The sequence below is a fragment of the Stegodyphus dumicola genome, chromosome 5, assembly GCF_044657685.1.
Source record: "Stegodyphus dumicola isolate Sdum_Otavi_A_Nest chromosome 5, ASM4465768v1".
Lineage (NCBI taxonomy): Eukaryota > Metazoa > Arthropoda > Arachnida > Araneae > Eresidae > Stegodyphus > Stegodyphus dumicola.
Window position 1 is genome coordinate 73,212,458 of NC_140772.1, and position 27,988 is coordinate 73,240,445.

Here is a 27,988-nt window from a genome sequence, read left to right on the forward strand (position 1 = left end):
CATGTGTTGAGTTTCTCTCAAAACTGAACTTACTTATTAATTGTAAAAACAATCGTATATCTGATGGACAAACAAGATTTTATTCTTGTGGCAGACTAACCACAAGACTATAATCTTGTGGAACAAGAACAACGGTGATACGCTCAATACCAACATTCATATTGTGGTCGGGAGCTCAAAATATGATAAAATTTTTGCCAATTAAATCTACAAAGCTGTCGAAAATTTGTCATAGGTAATGAACCTCAACAGTTCTCCATCACACCGAAACTAAAGGTCATCCTATTTTCACAAAAACTAGAAAATTACCTGCTTCTGCTGAATTACTTCAAACTGCAGGTTAAGAAATTGAAATTCTCATGTCAAATGGCATCAATCGGCTTTAAAAAAGTCTTTGGGCAAGTCCCCTGCATATAAAAGCGCCTGGCCCCAGCCACCACCCGTTCAAAATAACTTTCTTAGAAAAATAAAGGGAGCTCCATGGTTCATTAGAAACACTGACCTACACAAAGACCTAAAATTAGATGACATCAAAACTTACATTGTGAAAATAAATAATAACTTTTATACCAAGGCGACCAACACTAACATTGTTAATTATGCAGATAATTTCAGGTACGAAACTCCTGGAAGAAGACTTTAATCTCCGCCCGTATGCTACTCATCTTTTTACATACAATATCTAAAAAATTGGCATATTCCTTTCCACTATTTCACTTTTATTTTATTTTCTCACAGGTATGGACCTAATTTACTACTAATTTCCCTTTCTCACAGGGTTTACCACTCGAAGATCTTCATGCGAGGTTTGGCCTACCCAGGGATAATTGAGGTGCTGGTAAGAGCGCGATAGATATTGCGCTGAGGCCAGCCAAACTGTCAAGTATCAAAGTATCATCACCCTGTTCTTATTGGTTGCCGTTTATGACGTCAGGCTGAAAAGATTTCCATTATTTGTTTCGTTTGAAATTATGTCAAGGGGAACTTGTATTACTTTGATCTTGGTTATGTTCTGTGTTAATGTGAATTTATGCAATGTAACAGAATATTGGCAATTAAAACAAATATAACAGTATAAGAAAATATATCGGCACTTTTTATCTAAATTGTTAAATCATGATAATTGGGAATCGATAAAACTTGATGCGTAAATACCGTTTGGCTAAGCATCTATATTCAGTGCAATTCGTAGCGCTATACTGATATTTAGGAAATATATTGTATAATTTCATATAGCAGGATACATTAACAAGATTTGCTTCTTCAGCAAAGTCAACAAATAGCACTTAACTCTTACTGTATAAATAATCTTGTCTGCCGCAGTTTTCATGAATCGGCAGTTTATTTTACAGAAAAGTGTTTTTAAAAGTGATATAAATGCAAAAGCTAGTTATTTCTTCATAAAAATGAAATGTTTGTTAATTAAATAACCTTCCTTTCATTTATTGATTGTTTGTTATATAGAGATTGTTTGGAATCAAAATTGTTCGTAATCAGATTAATTTTTTTACTTTCTAATTCTAGGCATTAATTTCTCTTCATTTATGATTAAAAATAAGATAAAGTGATAAGATATTTTTAGAGCATCTATAATATTGTTTATTTGTCTTTGTCAATTGGAGTTATCATGCATTCCCCCCCCCTTAACTTTCATATCTTATAAAAAGTGTTTATTTTTTCCATAAGTTTTTAGAAATTGCATTTAAAATGAATATGAAAGCTGTCATTAACCAGCACTGACAGTTTAGTAATTTTTGCATCACATGAAAGCATTCTGTATATTATGAATTTGCTTCACGAAGAACAGGAAAAGTCTCCAAATGGTTTAGGCTGCAGGCCGTATTGGCTCTTTCACTTCGGCTTTGGGGGCCAACACCTAGTTAGATCATCACACCATGGTGACGTAATATGATGAATAACATACACATGTTTTTAAACAAGGAAGTGAAACTTTCGCGATTAGATAACATGAAGATACTGATTTTTTAGACTTTCATGTTGTTTCACCTAACATGAATTTCTTAAAACTGTTTAAATATTTGCAAAAATAGTCTTGTGGCAGAATATCAGAGATTTCTTTCAGTTTTGCAATGTAATTTTAATAATAACATCGTTTATTTGACTTTGTCAACTGGAGTTATCATGCTGTTTTTTTATTCGTTATTGTTTTGTGTTTCTTAACATTTATATCTTATATAAAGTGTTTATTGCCAAATGACTTCACCTAATGAAATATTCACCTAATGACAAAAATACTGCTAAACAGTTATCGACTGCACACTGAATTGCACCTTTTTTTCTAATACCATGCATTATTCATAATATGTTTCTGAAGCTGCTTTTTATTTTTGTAATTATTTCGCAAATATGGCAAATTATTCTATCGTCGCTCATTGCTGACCTCAGGCTCAAGCTTTTGGAGCCCAAAACTGCTGTGGAGAAATTTTTTCGCCACTGTATAACATCACAAGGCATGTCCAATAAGAGCTTGGGGTTGTACTCTGGGGCCAGGCGCTTGTCCTGCATATGGCTTGGAAAGCTGATGGTGATTGGCAGCCTTGTGTAGATTATTGTTGCTTAAATGCAGTCAAGATACTCGATAAGTAGGTACTCTATACTCCACATTGAAAAACTGTACTCATATATTCTCTGGATAAACCACATTTTCAACCCTTGATTTAACCCGGATGTATCATCAGATACCCGTTAAGCTTGATGACATCCAAAAAACTGCTGTCACCAGCCCTTTCTGTCTTTTCGAATTCCTGGCCATGCCATTTAATTCAAGTAAGTTAGGCCAGACCTTCCAACGTTTTATATACCAAGTTTTATTTGGACTGGTTTTCTGCTGTTTTGCATTTTGATGACATCATTATTGCATCAGCTAACGAAAAAGAACATGTCAATCCTCTCCATCAAGTATACGATTGTTTAAATAAATACGGTTTGACTTCAAATCCTAACAAATGTGTACTCGGAAAACCATCTATTTCCTTCTTAGGTTGCCTTATCACTGCCATAAGTGTAAAACCCCTGCCAGAATAAATGAAAATAATTACTGACTTCCTCAAACTCACCACTATAAGTCGACTTGGATGTTTTTTAGCCATGAAAAAATTCTATTGTCGCTCCTTACCAAATACGTCCGAGTTCCTTTGCACGATATCTTAAAAGATGCAAAGAAAAATGATAAATGCTCCCTTCTTTGGAGAGACCAACTTATTAAGGAATTTGAAAAATATGCACACGACCTTATTAATATGCGCAAATCTCAATTATCATTCTCCAGATCAAAGCTATATGTATTATGGTCGACGCTTCTGATACTTCCATTATTAAACGTTAGATATACTAACAACTACCAGCCATTAGTGTTTTTCTTGCGGAAGCTCTCTTCCACTGAACAAAAGTACAGCTCATATGATAGAGAGTTATTCGCCATTTATGCAGCTATAAAATATTTTTGGCATAATCTCAAGGTTTAATACTTCACTATATTTACTGAGCATCGAGCGCTAACTTATGCATTCACATTCAAAATCAAATTCTGCATTTAAATTAAATAGCTCAGTTCAGCACGGACATCTACCATATATCTGGCTCTAGCAATGTTGTCGCAGATACTCTCTCCCTCATTCAAAACACTGATGTGAATACACCATCGGATTTCCCTTTTATTGCTCACTCACAAGCCACAGAAGTCTTGGTGAATACCAAACTGTTCACTAAAACTCAGTCTATAATACTCCAGATGTCCAAATAGTGTGTGATACTTTTAATAACAAACTTCGACCTTATTAACAACCTTTTGACTTTAGAAAAAAATTTCAATTCTTTCACAATCTATCACATGCAAGTATTCGGGCGTCAAAAAAGGTCATAGAAAAAAGATTTGTCTGGGTGTCCATGCTGAAGGATATTGCCACTGGACTCGTTAGTGCATCAAATGCCAACGGTCCAAAATCACCTGGAACATGCATAGCCCTTTAAAAAAAAAAGATATGCTGTCCGAGCGATTCGACCATGTTCATGCAGACATCATCAGTCCTCTATCTCCATCTGAGGGTTACCAATATTTGCTTACATGCAATTTTAACCGGTACTCTTCTGTTATCGGGAGAGGATTCAGAGATTTAATGTATATAACTATGAGTGATTTTGGTTTCATTTTAGTTTAATATGGCAAAGCAAACTAGGGCTATCTGCCTTTGTGAAAACTTTCTAAAGGAAATGGATGGTATATATACTTTACAAATGGGGAAAACCATGAAAACGCCCATGAAGCTAGACAATCTGCCTGGATTTGAACTCAGTATTCAAAGATTTTGCCACTCTGCCACTGGTGGGCCTATGCATGTGTGTATAAGTGTGTGTGTATACACATATGTAACATGAATACATACATGCATTTCTGAATCTGGTCCCTAAAATAGAGTACGGTAAAAAGTCTTTAATCCGAACGTCCATAATCCGGAATGATTTGTAATCCAGACCTCAAAGCTACAAACTTTCTGCGCATGCATTAACGGTTAATGCATTTACGCATGCGCGTTTAATGTATAACACACGGTATAAGCTAAGCCAGTGGTCGGCAAACTTATTAGCCAAAGAGCCAAATATGAACATTACAACAATTTTTTAAAAAATAGAGAGCCAAATCTGCTTGTTTAGTAAACTTTTATTACACTAAATAAAACTAAATTTAATACTTAATAAATATTTATTAATGCGAACAATGTGCTTGCATCTCCTTGGAAAGTTTGAGTAAGTCTAGTTTGTATGTTGTTGTTTTTAATTTTAGGCATGATTCCAAGTTCTCATCAATAATACGACTTCTCAGTTTACTCTTGATAATTAATGTTCATGCTTGAAAAAGATTGTTCGCATATATATGCAGAACCAAAAAGGGAAAGAACAGCAAACATGAGCTTTTTCAGATGATCGTAAGAGTCAGGAATACTATTCTAAGCGTTGAAAATGATTATGTTTTCCTTCTCCAGGTCATTCAAAGCAACCTCTTGTGTTGTGAACTAAGATCACATTTTTTCTTCTCCAATATTTCCAATTCAACACACAGATGTTCAAATTTCGAGCGCCATATCTCCTTGTTTTTTAAATCAGCAATTGTGTTTCAAAGCTACCAATGTCAATTTCAAAAGGAGAAAATTTCTCTTGGTTATCGTAGCATTCAGGACATTTTTGACAAATGCTAAATTGCTCTGCTGTTTTTAAATTCCTGAAACCTGCTGAGAAATGCTTCTCTCGTATTTAAAATTATTGTTTTAAAATGGTGTTTATCAATAGAGTAATTATTTTCTTGGCAATGCTTCAGCAGGCTCGGAAAGTGAAAAAATCAATGTTTCCCTTTCAAAATCCTGTGCAAAAATGGATAATTTGTTTTCGAATGTTATTACAGTCAAAAGTCGTTAATTCGGACACCCATAATCCGGAATGATCTATAATCCGGACCTCAAAGCTACAAACTTTCTGCGCATGCGTGAACGCGACGCATGCGCACAGGCATTTACGAGAGTGCGTAAGACCTTTACGGCTGCGAATATGTTTGTGCGCATGCGCGTTTAATGTTTAACGGATTTACACACTAAGCTAAAATTATCTAATTCAGTTAATGTTGCAGATTGCGTTGTTCCTTAATCTTCAAATTGGATCCAGCTTATTATTTTTTGCGGACTGTTAGAGCAATTTCATAAAAGTAAGCTTGAACTTTCGATTATGTCAAATAGAATTTCCGATATATATTTACTAATATGTAATTTGTATCTACAAAGCGAAAGTATGTTTTGAAATCCGAAATCTGTTTATCAATTTCACGCGGCGGATTGGAAGTTGATCTGTCAGCACTATCCTTATCTTCAGGGCAGATGTTTTTATTTTATTTGGCTTATAATTCCTTACTAAGTGTAGTATTTCATCTCGATGTACTCCGTCTTTGATATGATTTAAATCAAGTTCCTCGTCATTATAATTCGCTTTCGATAGTGAAGAAAGTGACCCAGAGGTTATTGAAAACGAAAACATTTCGATTGACAAATTAGTCGGTATTCTCAACACAGCAATTATAGGACTTGAACAGCGGAACTTTGTAAACAAGAAATTATGTCTGTTTAATAGAATTAAAGAGAAAGTATTATCACATGAAACGAAGCAATCATTACAATTTACATTGAAGGAATGTTTAATAAAGTAAACAAATAAATATTAAGCTTTTTCTTTTTGTAAATTTTGATACCCTTTAGATCATAATTGTTCTTTATTTCATAAATTATGGTTTCATATTTTTAATTTTGTAATTTCTGCATGCCATTTTACCAGATTTAAACTGATGATCTATAATCCGGAATCGCCGAAGTCCCGATGAGTCCGGATTAACGACTTTTGACTGTACTTCTTTTAACATCGAAAAAATTAAGTTTCCTTTCCCTTGTGGTTTACGATTAAGCTGATTTAGATGAGACGTAACGTCAACCAGGAAATAAAAGTTTTGGATCCTCTGATCGTCTGTTAGTTCTGGATAGTGAACGCCCTTCTCAAAGAGAACTGCTTTAATTTCTGGAAAAAGGGATGTGAAACATTTTAAAATGTTCCCTCTTGATAACCAACTTACCTTGTTATGAAGCAGACGATCAGCGTACTCACTCTCCATTTCAAATAAAAATTCTTTGAATTGGCGATGATTAACCCCTTCGCACCGGGGAGCGCAAACATGCACTTATCGCGGAGGCCGGCAGTATCTTACGCGAGCCTCTGTCCAGGGCCGGGGGCTTTTTTGCTATTAAGCCTAAATCCATGAAATTTCCGAAGTATCAACGCATTGTTTAATAATGCTCTATAGAGTATTTAAATGGCTTATGCTTTCTAGATATTTTTATATATACTTTAATTACCTTATTTCTTGTTTAAATGCATATTTTACACATTTTATTTTCATTACTCACCATTTTATGACTTTTAAAGTTCTCTTTTCGTATGAAAAATTTGAAAACAGGGATCTACACACAGTCCTACGTTACATTCCTTGCACTCATAATAACTCATTTGCCGTTTTGGAGGAATTTTCCGGGAATGTGAACAAACGAAGCATCGTCGTCTCATTTTCTTATCAGTCTCTTCTGAACAAAGTTTTGGAAAATGTCTTTCAGTTAATCTTTCAGAATCAATATCAGAATTTCAGAATCAATATCTGAAATATTTTGCATCATTTCTGCTATTTCATGCTCTGTTAAACATTTTCTATGCTTCGACATTGCAACGGTAAAAACAGAAAAAATTCACGTCTAACAAGATCTAATTATTTTCTAAAAACTGAACTGCAAACAGAAATACCCAATGCTTTCGCGAAAATAAAACTTTTCTACTTACAATAAACAACTACCACATGCGAATTTAAAGAGACGTCATGAATCACGCCATTCAGAAACATATAAATGTTTCTGAATGCCGTGATTTATTTTTCCCCTTTTCTTTATATAATCAAAAACACGTGTATGCGAGTCATGCTTCTCTCACTTCGAGTATAAGATCTAATGTACATGTATCTCAAACCATATGGACATACAGTGCCATCTTGTGGCAGAAATTATAGTTTGAAAAACGTTCCAGGACACTAGCACAAATACGTGACAGTCGGGGCTGAATGGGAAAATGTGCTGGCCCACCTGCATGTCGGCCGGGAAGTGAGTCTGTTCATTGCTGGCATGTAGACGTGACAGTCGGCACGAAGGGGTTAAGAGCTTTAGCTAAAATGGAGTTGATAATGGTAATCACTAATTTCATAACTTTACAAATTTCTTCCGGAAATGTTTGCAAAGTGCTTCTTGGTGAATGATACAATGGTAAACAAGTATCTCGTGATTAATTTTTTCTTTCAAAATAGCAACAACCCCTTTTCTTACGCCGGTCATACTTTTGGCCCCATCTGTTGAAATCGACACATTAAAAATTAAACATATTAAAAATTGTTCACACTGCAACTGCTGCTCTGTGATGCCAATTTGTACTTTCACTATTTTATAATAAGCATGCACGTGCATGCTGATAGCTTGTACATAGTTTATGTTTACGTTTACGAAAATTAATAAAATTAAACTCGATGTTCGTTACGTATTTTTACAACAATATAAAATTTTAATTACCTATCTATCTTTTTAATCAAACAAAAAATTATACATGTTCTCGATTTATAGAAGAATTTTAATTTATCAAAATAAGATGTAATTTTTTCCTTACCAAGTTTTTTTTAAATGAAAATATTATTGCGCCTTCCGTGGATATTTGTACCAGAGCCGCACTTAAGGAGCCAAAGAGCCACATGCGGCTCTGGCGCCGCACCTTGCCGACCACTGAGCTAAGCTAAAATTATCTATTTCAGTTAATGCTGCAGATTGCGTTGTTCCTTAATCTTATAATTGGATCCGGCTTATTCTTTTTTGCAGACTATTGAGCAATTTTATAAAAAGTAAGCTTGAACTTGCGATTATGTCAAATAGAATTTCCGATTCTGGAGCTGCCAAAGGATCTACAAAGCGAAAGCATGTTTCAATGTCCATTAAACAAAAAGTGGATTTCCTGCAAAAAATGGATAAAGGCATGAAGAAAGTGACAGAGAGGTGATTTGTTTCTCTAATCATTCCGAAATCTGTTTATCAATTTCACACTGCTCTGCCGGAGGGGGGGGGTGTCGCGGCGTGCAATTAACTGGAAGTTGATTTGTCAGCACTATCCTCATCTTCAGGGCAGATGTTTTTATTTTATTCGGCTTATATTCCTTACTAAATATAGTGTTTCATCTTGATGTACTCCGGTATGATTTAAATCAATTTCCTCGTCATTATAAATATCACGAATACACATAAAATAGTTTTCTGGTTGCAATTTTCTAATTTTGACTATGCGTAATGTATGCTTTATGCATGCGGGCGTTGAAAGAAATTTTTAATAAAATAAATAAATAATAAGCTTTTTTTTTTTTTTTTTTTTTTTTTTTTTTTTTTTTTTTGTAAATTTTGATACACTTTAGATCACAATTGCTCTTTATTTCATAAATTACGATTTCATATTTTTAATTGTATAATTTCTGCATGCCATCTTACCAGATTTAAACTGATGATCTATAATCCGGAATCGCTGAAGTCCTGACGAGTCTGGATTAAAGACTTAATTTTAGATTATAGTACCTTTTAACAATATATCTTACAGTTTTGATTAATTTTATGCACTGTCATCAATAATACATCTTATTAGATACATCAGTAATGCATTTTATTATCATTAATTTCTTACTAACAATTCAATTTCAATTGCCAATAAAGATCACAATATAAGTTACATAGCATATTTACAATAATTATTTATTAATCATTAAGTACAGTCAAAAGTCGTTAATCCGGACTCGTCGGGACTTCGGCGATTCCGGATTATCGATTTTTCCGGATTATAGATCATCAGTTTAAATCTCGTAAGATGGCATGCAGAAATTCTAAAATTAAAAATATGAAACCGTAATTTATGAAATAAAGTACAATTATGATCTAAAGGGTATCAAAATTTGCAAAAAGAAAAAGCTTAATATTTATTTGTTTACTTAAATAAACATTTTATTCAATGTAAGTTGTTTAAGTTTTGCTTCGTTTCATGTGATAATACTTTCTCTTTAATTCTATTAAACAGACATAATTTCTTGTTCAGTTACAAAGTTCCGCTGTTCAAGTCCTATAATTGCTGTGTCAAGAACACCGACTAATTTGTCAATCGAAATTTTTTCGTTTTCAATAACCTCTGTTACTTTTCTTCGCTATCGGAAGCGAATTATAATGACGAGGAACTTGTTTTAAATCATATCAAAGACGGAGCATATCGAGATGAAATACTACATTTGGTAAGGAATTATAAGCCAAATAAAATAAAAACATCTGATCTTCAATTATAAGCCAAATAAAATAAAAACATCTGCCCTGAAGATAAGGATAGTGTTGACAGATCAACTTCCAATTCATTACGCGCCCGCCGCGCGGCGTTCCCCCCGCCGAGCAGCGTGAAATTGATAAACAGATTTCGGATTTCAAAACATACTTTCGCTTTAGATCCTTTACATATTAACAAATATATAACGGAAATTCTATTTGATATAATCGAAAGTTTAAGCTTACTTTTATAAAATTGCTCTTACAGTCTGCAAAAAATAATAAGCCGGATCCAATTCGAAAATTAAGGAACAACGCAATCATCAACATTAACTGAAATAGATAATTAGATAATTTTAGCTTATACGTCCATTATACATAAAACGCGCACGCGAAAACGTATTCTGCACTTGCGCACACTCATATGCGCAGTCGTAAAAGGTCTTACGCGCACGCGTAAACGCCTATGCGCATGTGTCAACGCGGCGCATGCGCAGAAAGTTTTTAGTTTTGAGGTCCGGATTATAGATCATTCCGAATTAACGACTTTTGACTGTACAAAATCAGGCAGTAAATTGTAATAAAATATTTTTAATGAATTTGGAAATAAATGAAAACATAATAATCTGCACGCGATTAGATTTTTTGGTTGATCTTTACAATATGGTAACTGGTAGTTTGGCGACATTTTGGAGGCGATAAAGGTTACTACCTGGGACTTTGGTAATAATGTGAGCAGTACTCAGTTCCGATTACGCATTATTTTGCGTGAGGGAAATGAGAGATCATGGAATATGTCATGTGATATTAATGGACGAATTACGGTTCTTTAATCGGAAAAGGGGGGAAATAGGGAAAAAATGTGGAAATTTTGTATTTAGCTTTATTCTGTGTTGTGTGAAACAGTGTTGTTTAATTTTTGGATCCCATGGCCCTCACTAAAGTGAATTCGAAATGGGTATTTAGGCATTGTGATAAAGAGAAGTTTGCTTTTTATTTAGCGGAGGAAGTATGGAGGAAAAATTCGCAGAAAAAATCTTTCAATAATTTTATTGAATGAATTAGAAAAGTGTATCCGCCACGTAATCAAGATTCTGAAGAAGATTAGGTAAGTTAGTATTTTTAATTATTTGAGGATATTATTTTTATGCATTGTTCTAAATGTAAGGTGGAAAGGAATTTGGTATTATTGGGAAAATTGTTATTAGTAATGATTTAGTTTAAAGTAATTAGGATTGTAAGGTAATTTTTATTAATTTAATGTATGTGCTCATTTATATTTTAAGTAGTGTTTTTGAATTTAATTATATTTTAATGAAATGATAGTTATTTTGCGAATTTTATGTTTGTAGGAATTTGGTATACGTTTCAGTTGAAGTAAACGTGCATGGAAATAATTTAAATATCTGACACTAAGTATCTGTAATGGTTGCGGTATGAATTCGTTGGTGACGTTTATAATATAATAGATGATTTATAGGTAAAAGTTTTTGGATATTTTATTTATTTTATATGTGGAAATGTTCATATTTGGAAAGGGTAAATACTTTTTCGCGATCAGGTAATTTCATATATGTTCTTTTTACCGGGGTTAAAGATTGAGAAAATTGTCATGTATTTTCGTGAAATTTTTCTAATTTATGAGAAAAAAGCAGTGTACATGGATATAGTGAAGAGTGTGCGCAATGCCATTTTTGTGCAATTCTGGGATGTTTTTTTAAGTAAAAATAAGTCGGCGTGTACATGGTTTATGTGTATGTGTTATTTTGAAAAACGCGTAAGGAGTATGGTATTGTGCACTTTTTCCCAATTTTGCAGTGAATATTTGTCATGATTAAGCAGTTTTGTTTGATAAAATTTCTAGCATAAGTGTAATTCGGCTAGTAGATTGTTGGAAGAAGCGTTCAGTAGATAAAAAGAAAAGAAACATGTCTTTACTTCGTGAAGACAAAATGGCGGCGGGGAAAAAAAATAGAGGGTTGCTGTAGGAGAGTTGGTTGCCAAATTTTCGCCAAAAAATCGATAAGTTACCATAATGTAAAGATCAACCGATTTTTTAAATGCACAAACTTTACAGTTAAAAATACATACTAATGTAAGAAAAGAAATATTAAATGCTTTTCTTAAAAAAAAAAAAAAAAAAAAAAATTTGTCGGTTCAAGACATATTTTATAAAGTCCAATCATCAGTGGAACTCCGGGTAATCAGTCTTTAATATGTCAAAATGTAAAATTTAAAATGTTACTTAAGTTAATTTTTTCTTTAATCTGTTCAGTTTGGCTTATGTAAGTTTTACTGTATTTAACTAGATGTAAAGAACTATAAACATATATTCAAGCAATTCACTTGAAAGTATGTTTCCTGGAAATAAAAGTATACTTATTGGATTCAATTCAGCATTACATCTTTGAACAGGTAATGATATCTCATTGTTAGGCATTTTCGATAGTCTTGAAATATTATAACTGGTAGCATATCTTACTAAATTCAGTTCTTGCTAAATTACGTTTAGCATCATTTAGCATTTGCAGTTTTAGAGCTAAATTAGTTTTCAGTAGGTCTATTACACTAAGCACTTTCAGTTACTCATTATTATTATTTTTTTTACATTTCAGCAAAACAATGAACTTCCTTTCTACGAATGCATACTGAATAATGAAAATTCCAAATATGATATATTATTCTTTACCAGAACTATAATGTCAGTTAACAGTGATTTTATTGAATTGAATTTGATTGCTGTGAATTGCTTGAATGTGTGTTTATAGTAAAGAACTATAAACACACGTTTAAGCAATTCACTTGAAGGTATGTTTTCTTGAAATAAAAGTATACTTATTGGATTCAATTCAGTGTTGCATCTTAGAACACGTAATGATACCTCATTGTTAGGCATTTTCGATAGTCTTGAAAAATCATAATTGGTAACATATCTTACTAAATTCAGTTCTTGCTAAATTGTGTTCAGCATCATTTAGCATTTGCAGTTTTATAGCTAAATTAAATTCCAATAGATCTATTACACTAAGCAGTTACAGTTATTCAGTTCTATTTTCTTTATATTTCAGGAAAACAATGAACCTTTCTAAGAATGCATACTGAACAATGAAAATTCCAAATATGATATATACTTTACCAGAACCATAATGTCAGTTAATAGTGATTTAATCTTCATACATAAGCATATCCAATAATCTTGAAATATCAAATCTGGTAGCATATCTTAAATATATCCAGTTCTTATTAAATAAGGTGTTCATCATTTAACTTCAGTAGTTTCACAGCTACATTTCAATATGTTCATTAGATTGGACACACTTTTTCATCTTTATACTCTTTACGTTCTAATAATAAAATGAAGTTTATTTCTAAGAAAGCATATTGAATCCAATAAAGAAATCAAATAACTTAACATTAACTTCACTTGGTTTAATTCCCGCAGGTATATTTTATATATTAGATCATTTAAGTCATTATCACTTAAAAGTTTCCGATTTTCAATATGCAAAACAATTTGTAAACCACACTTTACATGCATCTTCCAGCCATCAGTAACTTCCATCCGACTAGATCTAATCTTGTATTGGAACAGTATAATGAGGTCCTTAATATTCCGAAACATACATTAAATCGCTATATACAGATATAATACGCATACATATAAACACTTTCATTCCAAAAAACTAAACGTACATTCAAAGAGCGCACTTCGTAACTCCGAACAGCTGATTGTAAACAAACATCACAAATGTGACATCACTCATGTGGGCGGAGTTAATGGTGACGATCATCTGGACTGTCATTGGCCAAATTCAAGCCGTTGTCCTAGCAGTGTACATTTTGCTTATATGCGGCCCGTACAAGACATCTCTGCTGAATCTGGGTCGACAATTTATTTTCGGTTAGATTGCATGATTTTCTGTGCCACCCATCATAGCAACTGATCAAGGTTGACAATTCCAGTCCTACCTTTTCTCTCCTATAACATCTGCGTTTGGAATATGCCGAATTTGCACTTCCCTGTATCGTCCTTTTGAAAATGGCTTGTAGGAGTGTTTTCACCGTGACTTAAAAGCAGCCCTAACGTGTCATACTTGTTGGACTACATCACTTCATCTTGATTTATGTTCTCCCTTCAAGGTACATCCGCCGAACATGTTTACGCCGTGACGCTTCGATTACCGTCTGACTTCTTTCAACCATCCTCTGCTTCAGCCGAACCATCCGCCTTCCTCCAGACTTTCGGAGAAGTGATGAAACTCCGGCTTCTATTTCATGTCATAAAAAGCAACTTCGTTCGCGCATCCAATACAGAACACCAGCACTCATGTGTCTGTGCCTAACGACGCGGTAAAATCTCCTCTCACTCCTCTATACGATGGTCCCTTCAAAATATGTGCACGTAGTAATAAAAATTTCACCGTTCTCGTGCGAGACAAAAAAACTATCCTAGAAATTGTCAATGAAAGTCTGCATTTTGTGAAGCTTCGAATCTTCCTATTCCTGCGATCAGTGATTCTCCCTTGCGTTTCCGGATCCCTCTGCTTCACCAGATGATCCTCCTTCGCTTGATCTTCCGCTTCCTTCAAGTGTTCCACCGGTCGTCAAACGCTCGAGAAGATGTGTTCGCTTCAATTTCAGATATTTGTGACTTCTTTCTTCGTACCTTCGGCATTCGAGAAGAGAAATATTGTGGAGGACTCTTAGAAAGTAGAAAGATCCAAGAAATGGCGCTACTAGCTTTCGCTTCCCGTCCAGTAAGGGAGGGGAATTTGTGACTGAACAAGGAGTCCCTAGCTGGAAGCCATTGGTGACGTGATCTCGCTCATGTAGCGTGACACTGGCTGACATTTAAGCTATCATATTTGCTTCCATTCCGGAAGTTCACCTATGATGTACATTCAAAGAGCTTCATTGATTGTATTAAATGATTTACACGTGATATACATCTTTATTATTTGCGCAAATATGCTAATATATTTTTTTAATCAAGTAGTAGATGTAAAACCAGGCATATCATTTTCCTCCTTTGCATTAATACATTGTAAGGATTTATTTATTTGTATTTAACCAGTTATTTATTACTGTAATTCTCCTTTCCTGTTTTTCCTGCCAGAATGCTAATTTTTACTTCACGCTTATTCAAATGAGGCAGAAAGAGATAGTATTTAAACGAAGGTTATAGATTGTTTAATCAGATCGTGTTCCGAGTGCTTAAGGCTACATTATTAGTTGCAATTCTTCAAGAGCAATCTGTCTTTGGCTTTTTTTCTTCTTTTTTTTGGGGGGGGGGCAAAAGTGCTTGTCAGTCGGCATAGGCTTGAGCCAACTTGTATTTATTCCTATGTAGCATCTGGATAACTTACGACCTAGTTTTAATTTGAATTTCTATCATTTTGAGTTCTGAATAAAGGGTCTTTTACACCCTTCTTAAGTTCTGCTTCATCTTAGACATAGCGATAAATTGCTTACACAACATGATTCTATGGAATAGTAACTCTAATTCAGACTAAGGTAAGGCGTAACAAGCTGGTAACTTTTAGACAGAAATTGGTTGACATAATGTATTGTCAAAGCTAGAACATACGATGTACGTTAGCCAAACTTAGCAATAGTATGCATATACAGATGATGTAATGGAACTGATAGTAACAGCTTTAAAGGTGATATGCCTAAGCAAAAGCACAGTGAGTAAACATAGCGTCTTCTAGTACTGCATTTAGGAAACGGCTTGCAGCGAGCTGTGTGATGGTTCTGATGATGAATCAGGCGCTCACACCAGGAAAAAGATTCGAGTACCGGTAAGGCATAAGGCCGAAGCAGGATTTTGGCTTGGTGGTACGATGTTTGGCTTCTATGCGACAAACCCCAGCTCAGCCTCCAAGGTTACTTACTACCTTCAATCACACTTTTCGCTACGACTCGTTTTCTATCCTTAACACTAGATGCCGCCATCAAACAACAGCAGAAGACGAAAAAACAACGGGGGCGGCCACATAAAAGTTTTTAGGGCTATTTTCAGCTAAAAATCTGTGGGAAATCCCTTCCCCCTTGCGGCTGAAAAGGATAAGTACTACTACAGAATCCAGCTGTAAAAGCTCAAAATAGGGTGAAGACAGTATCGTCCTGATGTGCCTATCCAGATTGTGTGTCGTCCTGGTAATCGACAAGCCAAGTACCTGCTCATCTAATGTAATAAGAAAGTAGATTCTATTGACACAAGTCAGCAGTTTATACGAGTCAAGTTAATCACCATCTTATGTTCTTTTTTTCCCTCACTTGAAATAAACTGACATATCCTATTCATCTGTTCTGTAAAGCTCAAGGAAAGCCTCCATTAAAATCCTTATATTTTACTTTCATCAAGTACGCTCCATTGGTAAGCAACCACGTTTTCTACTACGTATTATTCTCAACAATACTAAAAACCAGCAAAATCAATAGAGAGAACGATTGTCAGGCATTAATTGTAACCACATTGAATTTGTATAACAAATATGAAAAATTATTTTAAAAGAAATACAGCTCTTAAATAGATCTAAGATCGCCAAAAATCTAAACAAATTCGCCAGAAAAAGATTAATTCTATCTGACAAAATTTTGAGCTTTTAGTATAGAGAAAAGAAAATTTCATTAAAAACTGTTAATAATGTCATGGTATTAAAATTTGATTTGGATATATATTCAACATATATGATTGTTTTTCTTTATGTTAAGCAAAAAAAAAAAAAAAAAAAAAAAAAAAACTTTAATGGTGATTATGAATATTTGTTTTCATTACTGTTAATGAAATACTTTTATTACTTTTACCCAAGCTCTAATTTTCCTATTTGATTACAATAATTACACAAGATTTAAATCTATTTTAAACCTACTTTAAAGTCTATTTTTATTTATATATTGTTCAAAATTGGTTATTTTAAACGTAGTAATATTCCAACTCATGTTGCCTAAATTTGCCACTCGCACATATGTTGTCTAACCTAAATTATAGAACTTTATGCAGTTTACGTACATTCAAGATAGATTTTTCATATATTTCTATAGTCGGTTTTGTGTTTAAATGTCGGTTTTGCTACCATTTTATTCCAGAAACTGAGTTTTGTTGCCAATCTCAAAGTACAAATGACAATCCTACTTTTATTAATTAGATCAAGTTATCATTATAGGAAGAGAATTTGACTTGGAAATTGATGCTTAAATACAATAGAATTCCTCAAGTGCATTAAAATGTTTTGAATTTCAGAGTCAGAACATTCCTGCAGAAACTGAAACATCTGACACTAAACCTATAAAAAAAAACCTTCGAAACAAATTTAAACGAGAGGTTGAATCTCAGTAAGACTCACAATGTATGAAATTCGAAGAAGATCCTTGAATAATTTAAGATACATAAAAGCTGCTTACTGAAATATAGTAAGAATCTGAAAATGCTTCATGATTACATATAAATTTAAAATTTTATATTCAATAACAGCAATTTAATTAAGGATACGTAAGTAATTTTTAATCTTATCTAACCAAAAATATTCAGAAACTTAATTATAACACCTTCAAAGCAGAGATTTATCAAACTATGGCAAGTAAACAATAAAAGAAAAATGTATTCATAAAATTTATAAGTAATATTCATCTAAAGCACTTACAGCATCTTGAAGCTCATTTGCAGTTTTCAGAAGTTCATCCAGTCTTTGCCTTAAAGCTTCATTGTTCTTTTGCAGAGCTTCGTACTGGACAACATCAACTCTTGATGCTCTTTGTGCAGCCTACAAATTTGTGCGATTAGTAAGCCTCTGATTTGATTCACAGAAATAAAATGTTTTTGAATATATGCTAAAAAGGCTTATATGCAATGAATTTACGCTATATTTAAATCTATGAGCATTGTATTAACAATAAATACATGCTGAAAGTGTTTTCGTAAGCCGCATAAAGTTGCTTCGGGGGCAACAGTCGTTAGTTTAAAATCACTCTCTTAAAGAATTATTGGTACGTGAAGTCACATGAACATAAAATTATATACGATTAAGACTTCTGTTCTGGCTGTAAGGCTGGAATTAGACATCAGAAACTACAGAGTAACTTATCAGTTTTTGACAACAGAAATAAACCTTTGTGAAATGATCTTTTCTGAAGGTATCACGATCTTTCTCTGAAGTATGAGAAGAAGCAAATAATTTTTCATACAGGCGGTTTCACGGACAGAAATTTCAACCATGCAGCTAGCTGGTCCGAAAATATATCCTTTTGGAACAATTTAGGTAAATTAGATACAATACTACTTTATTAAAAAAAGGTTATAAATTATTAAAAAGCACTACATAAATTGCCTTAAATCAGATAGTTTTTTTAACGGTGTTAATTTCAAGCATATATTAGAGATCTTATGCCCTTTGGAATAAAAGTATTTGTTGGAACTCCCCCCCCCACACGTCAAAGGGATCAGGTCACGTGACGATTAAGCAAGGATTTAAACTGCATGGAATGACAACATTTCTCGGAAATGGCCTTTGTCTGGTACATGAACACCAAATGCTTCTGTGCATATATTTTAAAAATTATTATTATAAATTGTACTAATTAGTAGTAGTAAACATGTATTATATAAATTAGGTTAAATAGGTATTCCGTTAAAAAGCCGTTAGGATTATATAATACACGGCATAAGAAGCATTGAGTTACAATATAAGATTTACCACTTAGCTGCATTAAAAACCACGTGAAACAGTTACATAATAAATTACATCAATTAGAAATATTCTAAAAAACTCGTTTTTAGACAACATGTAAGTAACTAAAACATTTTAAAGAACATATTCATTTATATATTGCAATTCATGCGAATCAGAGGAGCATTTGGCATTAAAAGCATTTTTTCTTGATTAATGAGGTGTATATGGTGTTAAAAGAATTTTCTACATAACTGCGAAGATATTTACCAAAAGCAATTTAACCATATTATAAATTATGAGAATTAGATGAATTAAGAATTACATCAGTTAGAAATGTAAGGAAAAAAAAAAAGGAAAGTAAAGATATACTAAGGAAATCGTGTACTGCTTTTAAATCACTCAGTTTGTTAAGAAATTAAATTTTAATTTCAAAGATAAATTAAAGATACGTTAAAACGAGTCAGTTTACTTTAGATAGTTCTAACTGCTTTACCATTATCAATTAATCAAACATATAATTTGAAAGTTATGCCACTTCCGGGTTTAAATCCCAAATTATGGTGCTGGTTGCAAGAGCGTTTTCTTGGTTTTCCTGTACGTAACATGAATAGCAACCAGTTTCTCTTAAAAAGTCCACTACAAAACAATCCCCACTTATACGTTTTGCCTTCCTGAAATGAATCCAAATCTAGTTCTATGCCACGTCGAATGACAGCATTCACCATTGATTCGGAGTTGCTGGCATTCAAAAGGTGACGTTAGCTTTTCTGAGCTGCGATTTTATCGGCTGCTGTTCAAGAACTGTTTCAAGTTGGTTGGATTATGAGGTTTGTGATTGGTTGAAAATGAAAACAGTAAAACTGCATAAAAGGCCCGGAGCTAGTTTTTCGATTCATGCCACTGCGATCCTTACACAAAGTGCACTTATTAGTCCAGTTATACAAAGGTTACAGGAACACATTCACACAATATAGACTTGGTTATGCAAATGGAAAATTCTGGTGAATGTCAATGAACAAGCAATACTATTCACAAAAATGAAGAAATTCAAGAAAAACCTACAGTTTTATGGGAAATCCATTCCCTGAGCCAGTCAGGTCCCTTATTTGGGGGTGATTCTCAGTAAACATTTATCATGGAACCCACACATTACATCTCTTCACCTGAAATTTTGAGCACGTAAAACCATACCATCTCCCGTAATTGCTTGAAAAAGTGTTTTCTGTCTATAGACAACAAGTTACTCATTTACAAATCCGTTCTACGTTTCATGTTATGTTATGCCTACCCAGTCTAGGCATATTCCTGTCGTTCCTATCGTAAGAAACTGCAAGCAACTCAAAGCTGCGTCTTAGAAAAATAACCAACTCACCTTGGTATAAAAGGAACAACAGAATGCATGAGAAGGTGAATGTTGAACAGCTTAGGTCTGACAATAGCCGCGTGAGTTTCAAATTTTATGAAAACCAGAAATTGATAAACAATCCTGCTATTATTATATGTGATTAAGATTATAATAACCCAGCAAACATCAAAAGGCCTATGGCTATTTTGAATGTCCAAAACGATTAGATAATTTATACGTTAATATTGTTGTTTCTCATATATATGTTTTTTCCCCCTCACTATTGTGTCTTCTTCATGGTATTGCTAAATATCGTATGTACATTGTCTAAGTAGTTATGGTAATATACTGTAACTAAATTTTTGAAGTCGAACGCACCAAAATTTTGCACTCACCTCTCAATGCTTATTTTGTCTTATTTCATATATTTCTATGTTTTCAGCACACGTCACCAGCTCGTCCAGCTGCTTCTGGCATTTTCTACTTTGTCTTTGAATCTTTTAAGCGAACTCCGTCACTTTAATCATATTTGCTTATAAAAAAAGTTATTTAATATTTTCTCCAGTTTTACTTTGTTAAGTTCTGTTAAAACTACTTACTATTCATAATCATTATTTATATAACCAACTTCAGTTATTGTAAAGTATGTATTCGCAATTGCTTAATTATTCAATTGGGGGGTAAGGCCTCTGACCTAGAGAATCCAGTGTTACACCGCGTATCTCGTGATCAGCAGTGTAATATTCAATCTGGCCAATAAGGCCCCTTTATGCGTAGCAGCTCCTAAAACTCCAAGACTGTATACTGCTGGTTCCACTGGTATTATTGACTTCTATCCTACTTAGAAACACCAGTGTTACGCTGGATGTTTCTGTGTTAGACGAGTTGTCATCGGATCCATACTCGGTTCGACTGATCCTGGACATCCGTAGTTATACCACATCAGACAAAAGAGCTTTTAGCACTGATTGGCATGTTTTTGTCAAAGCTCTAAACAACATTCCGTACACTCTTCCAACAGTCCACTAGGGGGACGATATTGGCAATTTAGTCAAGGAATTCATCAGAGCAGTACAAAGTGCACATTTCATTATTTAAAAAGAAATCAAGCAGTATAAGCCAAGAGATCCGAGGAGCTTACTTCAACTAGTTAAGAAGAGAAATGCTTCCAGGAGGCAGTACCAGCGAACAAGGCATCTATTGGACAAAGCCACTTTCAATAGACTTTGCGATGTAGTCAAGTCTCAAACCAATTATTGCGCACAACGCAACTGGACTAAATACCTCGAGTCACTTTCTACAGATGATAACTCTCTGGGGAAAGCAGTTAAGAGGTATAAAAATGTCACAATACTATTCCGCTCCTTAAAGGATCCCAATGGATCCACTAAACTGAGAAATCAGAACTTTTAGCTCAGCATCTGGAATCTCAGTTTCGCACTAACAACATTCACGATCCTTCCACAGAACAGTTAATTGCTGATTTTCACTCCGATTACATAACAAGCCCACGCACAGACAACATTATTTCAGCCATGCCGTCTGAAGTCTACAGCTGCATCAAGAAGTTGAAAAATGGTAAGAGCCTTGGCTATGACAAAATCACCAATCGAATGATCAAGTACTTCCCAACTAAAGTTAACCTGTTTTTCACCAAAATAGTTAATATCATCCTCAAGTGGCAACACTTTACTGAGTGTTGGAAGGTGGCGAAAATCATTCCCATTCTCAAAAACCTGCAAGTGCTCCAGAATCGTATCAACCTATTAACCTGCTGTAGTCACTAACCAAGATCGTAGAAGCTAATAAATATCCTAAGCTGAAAAATCAACAAGCACATCGAAAACAAAAACATTCTAATTCCTTACCAGTTTGGGTTCAGTTTCTCGAAATAGCAAAGGCTTTCGACCGTGTATGGCTGGATGCTCTCATCTACAAGTCACACGCTCTGGGTTTATCAGAGTACATTACACACATGATTAAATCCTACCTAGCCGGTAGACACTTTGTCGTTCACGGCATAGGAACACTCTCTACTCGCAGAACTTATCCAGGCTGGAGTCCCTTTTTAGACCTATAATTTTTAATATTTACGTGAATGACATTTCCATTATACCGAACACAACACTCGCAATGTATGCTAATGACACTGCGATCCTCACACAAAGCGCATTTATTAGTACAGTTATACAACGACTACAAGGCTACATATACAAAATTGAGGCTTGGCTCATCAATTGGAAAATCAAGAACGCAAGTCGAAGAAACGCAAGCCATATTGTTCACCAAAAAGAACAAGTTCAAAAAGAATTTACAACTTTATGGAGTATCTATTCTTTAGGTCAAGCAAGTCCTTTATCTAGGAGTGATCATCAGTAAAACTCTCTCATGGTCCCCACATATTACATCTATTATCAGAATGTTTCGAATACGTAAACATGCACTATTCCCTTTAATAGCTCGAAACAGTATACTTTCTATAGCGAACAAGCGACCATTCCTGTAAATCGATAAGGAAAAAGTTACTAAGTGCTCAAAAACGGGGTTTTGAATCAGACCACAGATGCACCATGGTATGTTTGGAGCCACAAGCTACATGCAGAATTGAAAATTGAGTTGCTAAGAATGTTTTACTGCCGTCTTGCTAGAAAATTGTTCAGTGATCAGAAATTAATTAAAAACTCCGCCATTAAATTTTATGATTATAATGTCAATGATCTATGTAATAGTAAGCGGCCTATGGCCATTCTTAGTAATCTTACTGACTGAATTACAGTGTACTATGTATTTAACTGTATTTTTACTCGCTTCATGTGTATGTGCTCCTGTCTTATAATTTTATGATACTTTGTAAGGTATTTTTCTAATATTTGCACACCCAAGGTCTCGCAATTGTTCACATATTGTGTATATTGTTACGGATTTGTATTTAAATATCTAATGTTACTAGAATTATAAATAAAATTCTTTTATTCCCCATGCAGTGCAGCGCGTAACGAATATTAAAAGAGAGCTAAGCCTGAAAATTAAAAATACAAGAGCACGTGCATTTAACATTTAATAAATAAATATCTCTTTCGAGAAATTACTAGAAAAATCTCGCGCGTGATTTAAAAAGCTTATAAAAAGGAGGAAAACCTTTCGATTTAGTTATTTAGTTGTTGTTTTAAGAGTTCGTTCAGAAACTGCTTCTTGTTGATTGTAGCGAATTCGCGGATTAGCTTTCTATAGCTGTTTTGAATTAAGTTCTGTTGAACGTTTGAGTAGTTAAAAGATAACTACTGTGAGATATTGTAATATTGTACAAATATCAGAGGAAATTGAAACATTTTGCTTTATTCATTGTGATAATACATTTTTCACCGGACTTGTGCATTCAATTCAAACGAACCCATACGCACGCAACACTTTTTGGTGTCAGGAATGTGGTTTGAATGCCAATTACTAGAGCGATGGAGGAACAATAGAGGCAGATCATTACTGCTTTTGCTGCATTCCAAGAAAAGATGGAAGCTGGCCAAGCATCATTTGAAGAAGAAATTAAATCCGTTAAAGAGGAGATGGAAACTAGTCAGGAAAAGATTGAAGCAGGACAAGAAAAGATTTAAACAGGACAAGAAGAGATGAAAAGAGAAATTAACTGCATAATATACAATAAATTTGAAGCTATGGAAGGCAGAATAGACGCGGCTGAAAGCAAAGTTGAGCAAATTGAAGAAAAAGTTTCTTCTGTCAAAGAACAAGTAGAAGAGAGAGTTTCTGCTGTAGAGCAACAAATCGATTATAGAGTTTCTTCTGCGAAAGATCAAATAGATGAAAGAGTTTCTGCTGTGGAGCAAAGAATAGAAGGAAGAGTTTCTGCCGCCCAAACAACAAATTGATGACAGGGTTTCTGAAGCTGTCCCCAAAGAAGCTGACAGCCTAAAAAAATGCATAGCGACAGCAGAAAATAATTCTGAAGGTTTTAAATTTCTATCTATGCCTGCTCGTCTCTCTCTGAAGTTATCTACATACGATGGGAAGACCTCCTGGCTAGTATATACGACACAATTTTCTATAGTTGCGGATGCGAATGGATGGGATTCCCAAGCTAAGGCCTGTCATCGCGCCGCTTCTCTGAGAGCAGACCCTGCGGATATCCTTCATACTCTTCCGGAAAACCAAAGGCTAGATTTCGAAGCTCTGTCCAGCGCGTTGGAGCTGCGTTTTGGAGAGAAGTGGAGAAAGACAACAGCAGGCTTCAATTAAAATCCCATCAACAGAAGCTCACCGAAACACTTCAGGAGCTCGCCACGAATGTAGAAAGGCTGTCCCATCTCGCCTTTTCGGAGTGCCCGACAGAAACAAGGCAAATCCTGTCCCTGCAATACTTTATCGACGGCCTCCGGGATCCTGAAATACAGAAAACTCTGCGAATGGCGAATGTGAAGGACATAAAAAGGGCTGCTCTGTTGTACGCCGTGAAATTCGAGGCAGCCCAGCAATCAACAGCTCTGACTGGGTAGAGATCGCTACCCAGTCAGAGCTGTGCGAGTCCACGAGCCAGTAGATCAATTTACGGCTCGTTTAGATAATCTATCAAGACAATTCGACCGAACAATTCGATCAAGACAATTCGACAAGACCGGAGTAAGAGTGAGAACGGACTGGCTCTAAGGTGTTGGAGATGTGGTGTTGAAAGCCACCTACGAAGGAACTTCAGAACACTCCAAAATAAGGCAAACGATTTAAATAGACAATTAAATGCCATGGTACGGAACAGGAATGAAAAGAAACCATTTCTTAAGTGCTGGAACTGCGCTGTTGAAAGCCACATACGAAGAAACTGCAGAACACCCCGAGGTACGGAAAATAAGACCATTTCCCAGCAACTTAAGAGTTTGTTTAGAAACTGCTTCTTGTTGACTGTAGTGAATTCGCGGATTAGCTTTCCTTAACTGTTTTGAATTAAGTTCTGTTGAATGTTTGAGTAGTTAAAAGATAACTACTGTGAGATATTGTAATACTGTACGAATATCTGAGGAAATTGAAGCATTTTGTTTTATTTGTTGTGATAATAATATTTTTTTTTTCAATTTTTTATCGGACTTGTGCATTCAGTTCAAACGAGCCCGTATACACGCAACAATATAACTATATTTTCTCTGACAGATATTACCACCGGCTCGATAGGATTTTCTAGCTTTCCCAGTTGGCATTTTCACCTTTTATCGATTTTCATACGCTCCATTTTATTCTAGTTAGTAACCTGATTGTTACCTTTTCATCTTAAAAAAAAAAAGCTATGTAAACATGTACATATTTATATCCCCATTTCAGTTTTTATGTATCGTAGTTCGAATTAACTTATTTGTTCGATTAGGGGTAGGGTCCTTTGATCCAGGCACCCTGAGCACTCCCTTGCGTACTTTCTAATGACAGCATTGTTGTAGTAGGCGATTTGTCAGACTGCATGAATGATAAACCTCTAATACCACGTAGAACGGTCATATATTTCCCAGATCGCGTGAACGTTGTGACATAATGCGACGAGATGCTAAAAACAGAAATACAAAGCAATAAATTGCTCTAATAGAGAGTTGGAAAATTAAAACTGAATCTCTTGATACTATATTATTATCCGAATATTTTCTGTGACAACAAATCATTTAGCCTCAAAGAAATTAAAAACACGAGAAACCGAACAATTTATGAGTCCCTTGACAAAAAACAGAAATTAGAAACTGCTGTTTAATCCAAGGGAGAGCTTATACTGCAGTTTTCACCTTTACTTTAGGATCAAGAAGAGTAATAGGAAATGCAGTCAGACAAACAGAGATAGAGAAATTACAATAGAATTATCAAAAGTAACTTGATCGAAGTTCTTTCTTTAAAAGAAATGTAATTTTGATATGTTTTGACCAACAAATTTATATGGTGATAAAAGATACATGGTGCTCCGGTTCGTTTTCTTTTCCTCATTACAACCGTTAAATGGGATACCAGAGATCAGTAAAATTACAGAAGAGGATATTAGCAGGAAAGCCTGCGAACGAATAGTCTGCATATTACAGAATCTGTGGTGAATGTCTGAGTTGAGATTTAGTGTTTTAAAGAAAGCTCACACTTATCTCCCCTTCACTTTACTTGATTTTATTTCTACAAATTTACTCAGTTTCTATTTATGGACTTCTTGCTAGATAATTTAATAGGATTAAATTGTCTAACATGAAGTCCATGAATAGGGACTGACGATATCAGGACTTTAATACGATTTCAGGAAGTTTTTGAAGATGGAGAATTTGCTAGTTATGTAGACAGTAATGGATATCTCCTTTTTTTGAGGAGGGGGAGTTTATTTATATTTTAACATGACACAACTAAGATATAACTGCAACAGTCGCAAGAGGCGTACACACGAGTTAAACCGTTATCATATTTACAAGCTACCCTCAACTGCGCATCGAAAGAAACATTTTTAGTTCAATTTCAGTAAGTGCCGCGTAGTGAAATGGTACACCAGTTTCAACAACACATGTTTCGGCTAGGATTCATTCGAAGGTAGGAAAAGGAGAGGCTCGTTTGTCGGAAAAGTTTCTTCTATCCTTTCTCGTCTTTAGATGTGATAACCTTATTAAATTTAGAAGGGATGGTAAGACTGAAGAAAAGGCTAAGATAATGCAGAGATTAAAAATTAAACTGCAGAGTTTATGTATTTTATCCAAGAGGCTATTAGTTTGATATTTTGAATAACTGATCATAATAATTTAGTTTCTAACCTTTTTGGAATTTCCTCACTAAGAAGAAACCTGAATGCTTGTGAAGGGGCAACTTTATCTTCGAATAGCTAAATCTGCTCCACTAATTAAACAAGCATGAAAAAAAAATATTGTTTATTTTGTTTTAGTCTTCTTAGGCGGCTATTAAAAGACATTCCAAATTAAAAAGTGACATTTTAAAATTAAAAAAAAAATAAAATGAAATAAATTAGACATGCTACATGATAAAAGAGGTATACAATACAGCTCAGATTATCCAGTATATCAACAAATCTTACCCAGACAAAAAATTGTTATTTTAATACTTCTGAATATTTTATTATTATCTGCAACGCATTGTGAAGAGATAATGATATTAAAATTCCTAATATTGTTATTACTATACTGTGTTTTCGAGATCGTCCATATTATTACCAAAGGAGTTACAATTCTAAACATGGCTGTTCTGACATCTCAACACAATTACAGCAATTCATTCCAAAAATCCCTCTATACGTAATAAATTTTTCATTGCTGTTCTTAGTCGGACTGCAGATGTTCAATTATGTGTGTTTTTTCTCTATTGCATCACACATTGCCAATTGAAACGACTTGCAAGTGAATAGAAGCTATAAAAGAATTAAACGAATGAAAAGCTGACCTCCGATTCGAGTGAAAAAAGAGTAACTTTAGTTGACTAAAAATGAAAAAAATGCAGAAAAGCTATATTTTCTCTTTTTTCAGCAAACAAATAACATTGCCACAAAAGGATAAAATTAAGTATTGATTGCGATATCCAAGAGTTATTTTTTGTTAAGCCATGTTCGTAATAAAATGTTTTACATTCAAAAGTTTGTTTTAATACTCAAATTTTCAATAGTTCTGCGTTACCTGGTTTGGTTTATTAGATTACGGCAAAGCACTCGAGGGCTATCTGCCTAACCTGACCACCATTCATCGTCATTTATGACGACTAATCGAGACTAAATTTCAGTGATGATTCAATAATATTTCTATATATTCATTTGATCTCATTGTTATTTTTTTGTTGTAATAGTTTGATGACTTTTTGAAAGTATTGGAAAAGCGCATTTTCGAAAGACTGACGTTTTCGGTTGGTTTAGTTGATTATCGCAAAGCACACGAGGGATACTTGCCTAAGAGAAGGGATGCTTTCGTGGTTGACTTCTTGAGGGAAACTAGCTTGTATACACGTTACACATGGGGGGAAACACCTCATGCCCATGCAGCCAGCCCGTTCGCAAAGAATCGAACCCAGGTCGGAACTAACAGTGTTCAGTGAGAACCAGGACA

General features: G+C 34.4%; 1 protein-coding gene and 1 long non-coding RNA gene across 8 annotated transcripts in view; one reads left to right on the forward strand and one right to left on the reverse strand.

The window, feature by feature from the left end:
* Window positions 1-1,077, forward strand: part of LOC146997140 (uncharacterized) — a 269,052-nt gene extending 267,975 nt beyond the window's left edge. For both annotated transcript variants that reach the window (XR_015041145.1, XR_015041146.1), the window contains exon 2: window positions 778-1,077. This is a non-coding gene — a long non-coding RNA (uncharacterized LOC146997140). The remainder of the gene's footprint in view (window positions 1-777) is intronic.
* Window positions 1-27,988, reverse strand: part of LOC118188568 (RIMS-binding protein 2-like) — a 481,985-nt gene that overhangs the window by 244,628 nt on the left and 209,369 nt on the right. For all 6 annotated transcript variants that reach the window (XM_085816767.1, XM_085816768.1, XM_085816770.1 and 3 more), the window contains exon 5: window positions 17,567-17,686. In XM_085816767.1, coding sequence (XP_085672893.1) covers window positions 17,567-17,686 — 120 coding nt within the window. The remainder of the gene's footprint in view (window positions 1-17,566; window positions 17,687-27,988) is intronic.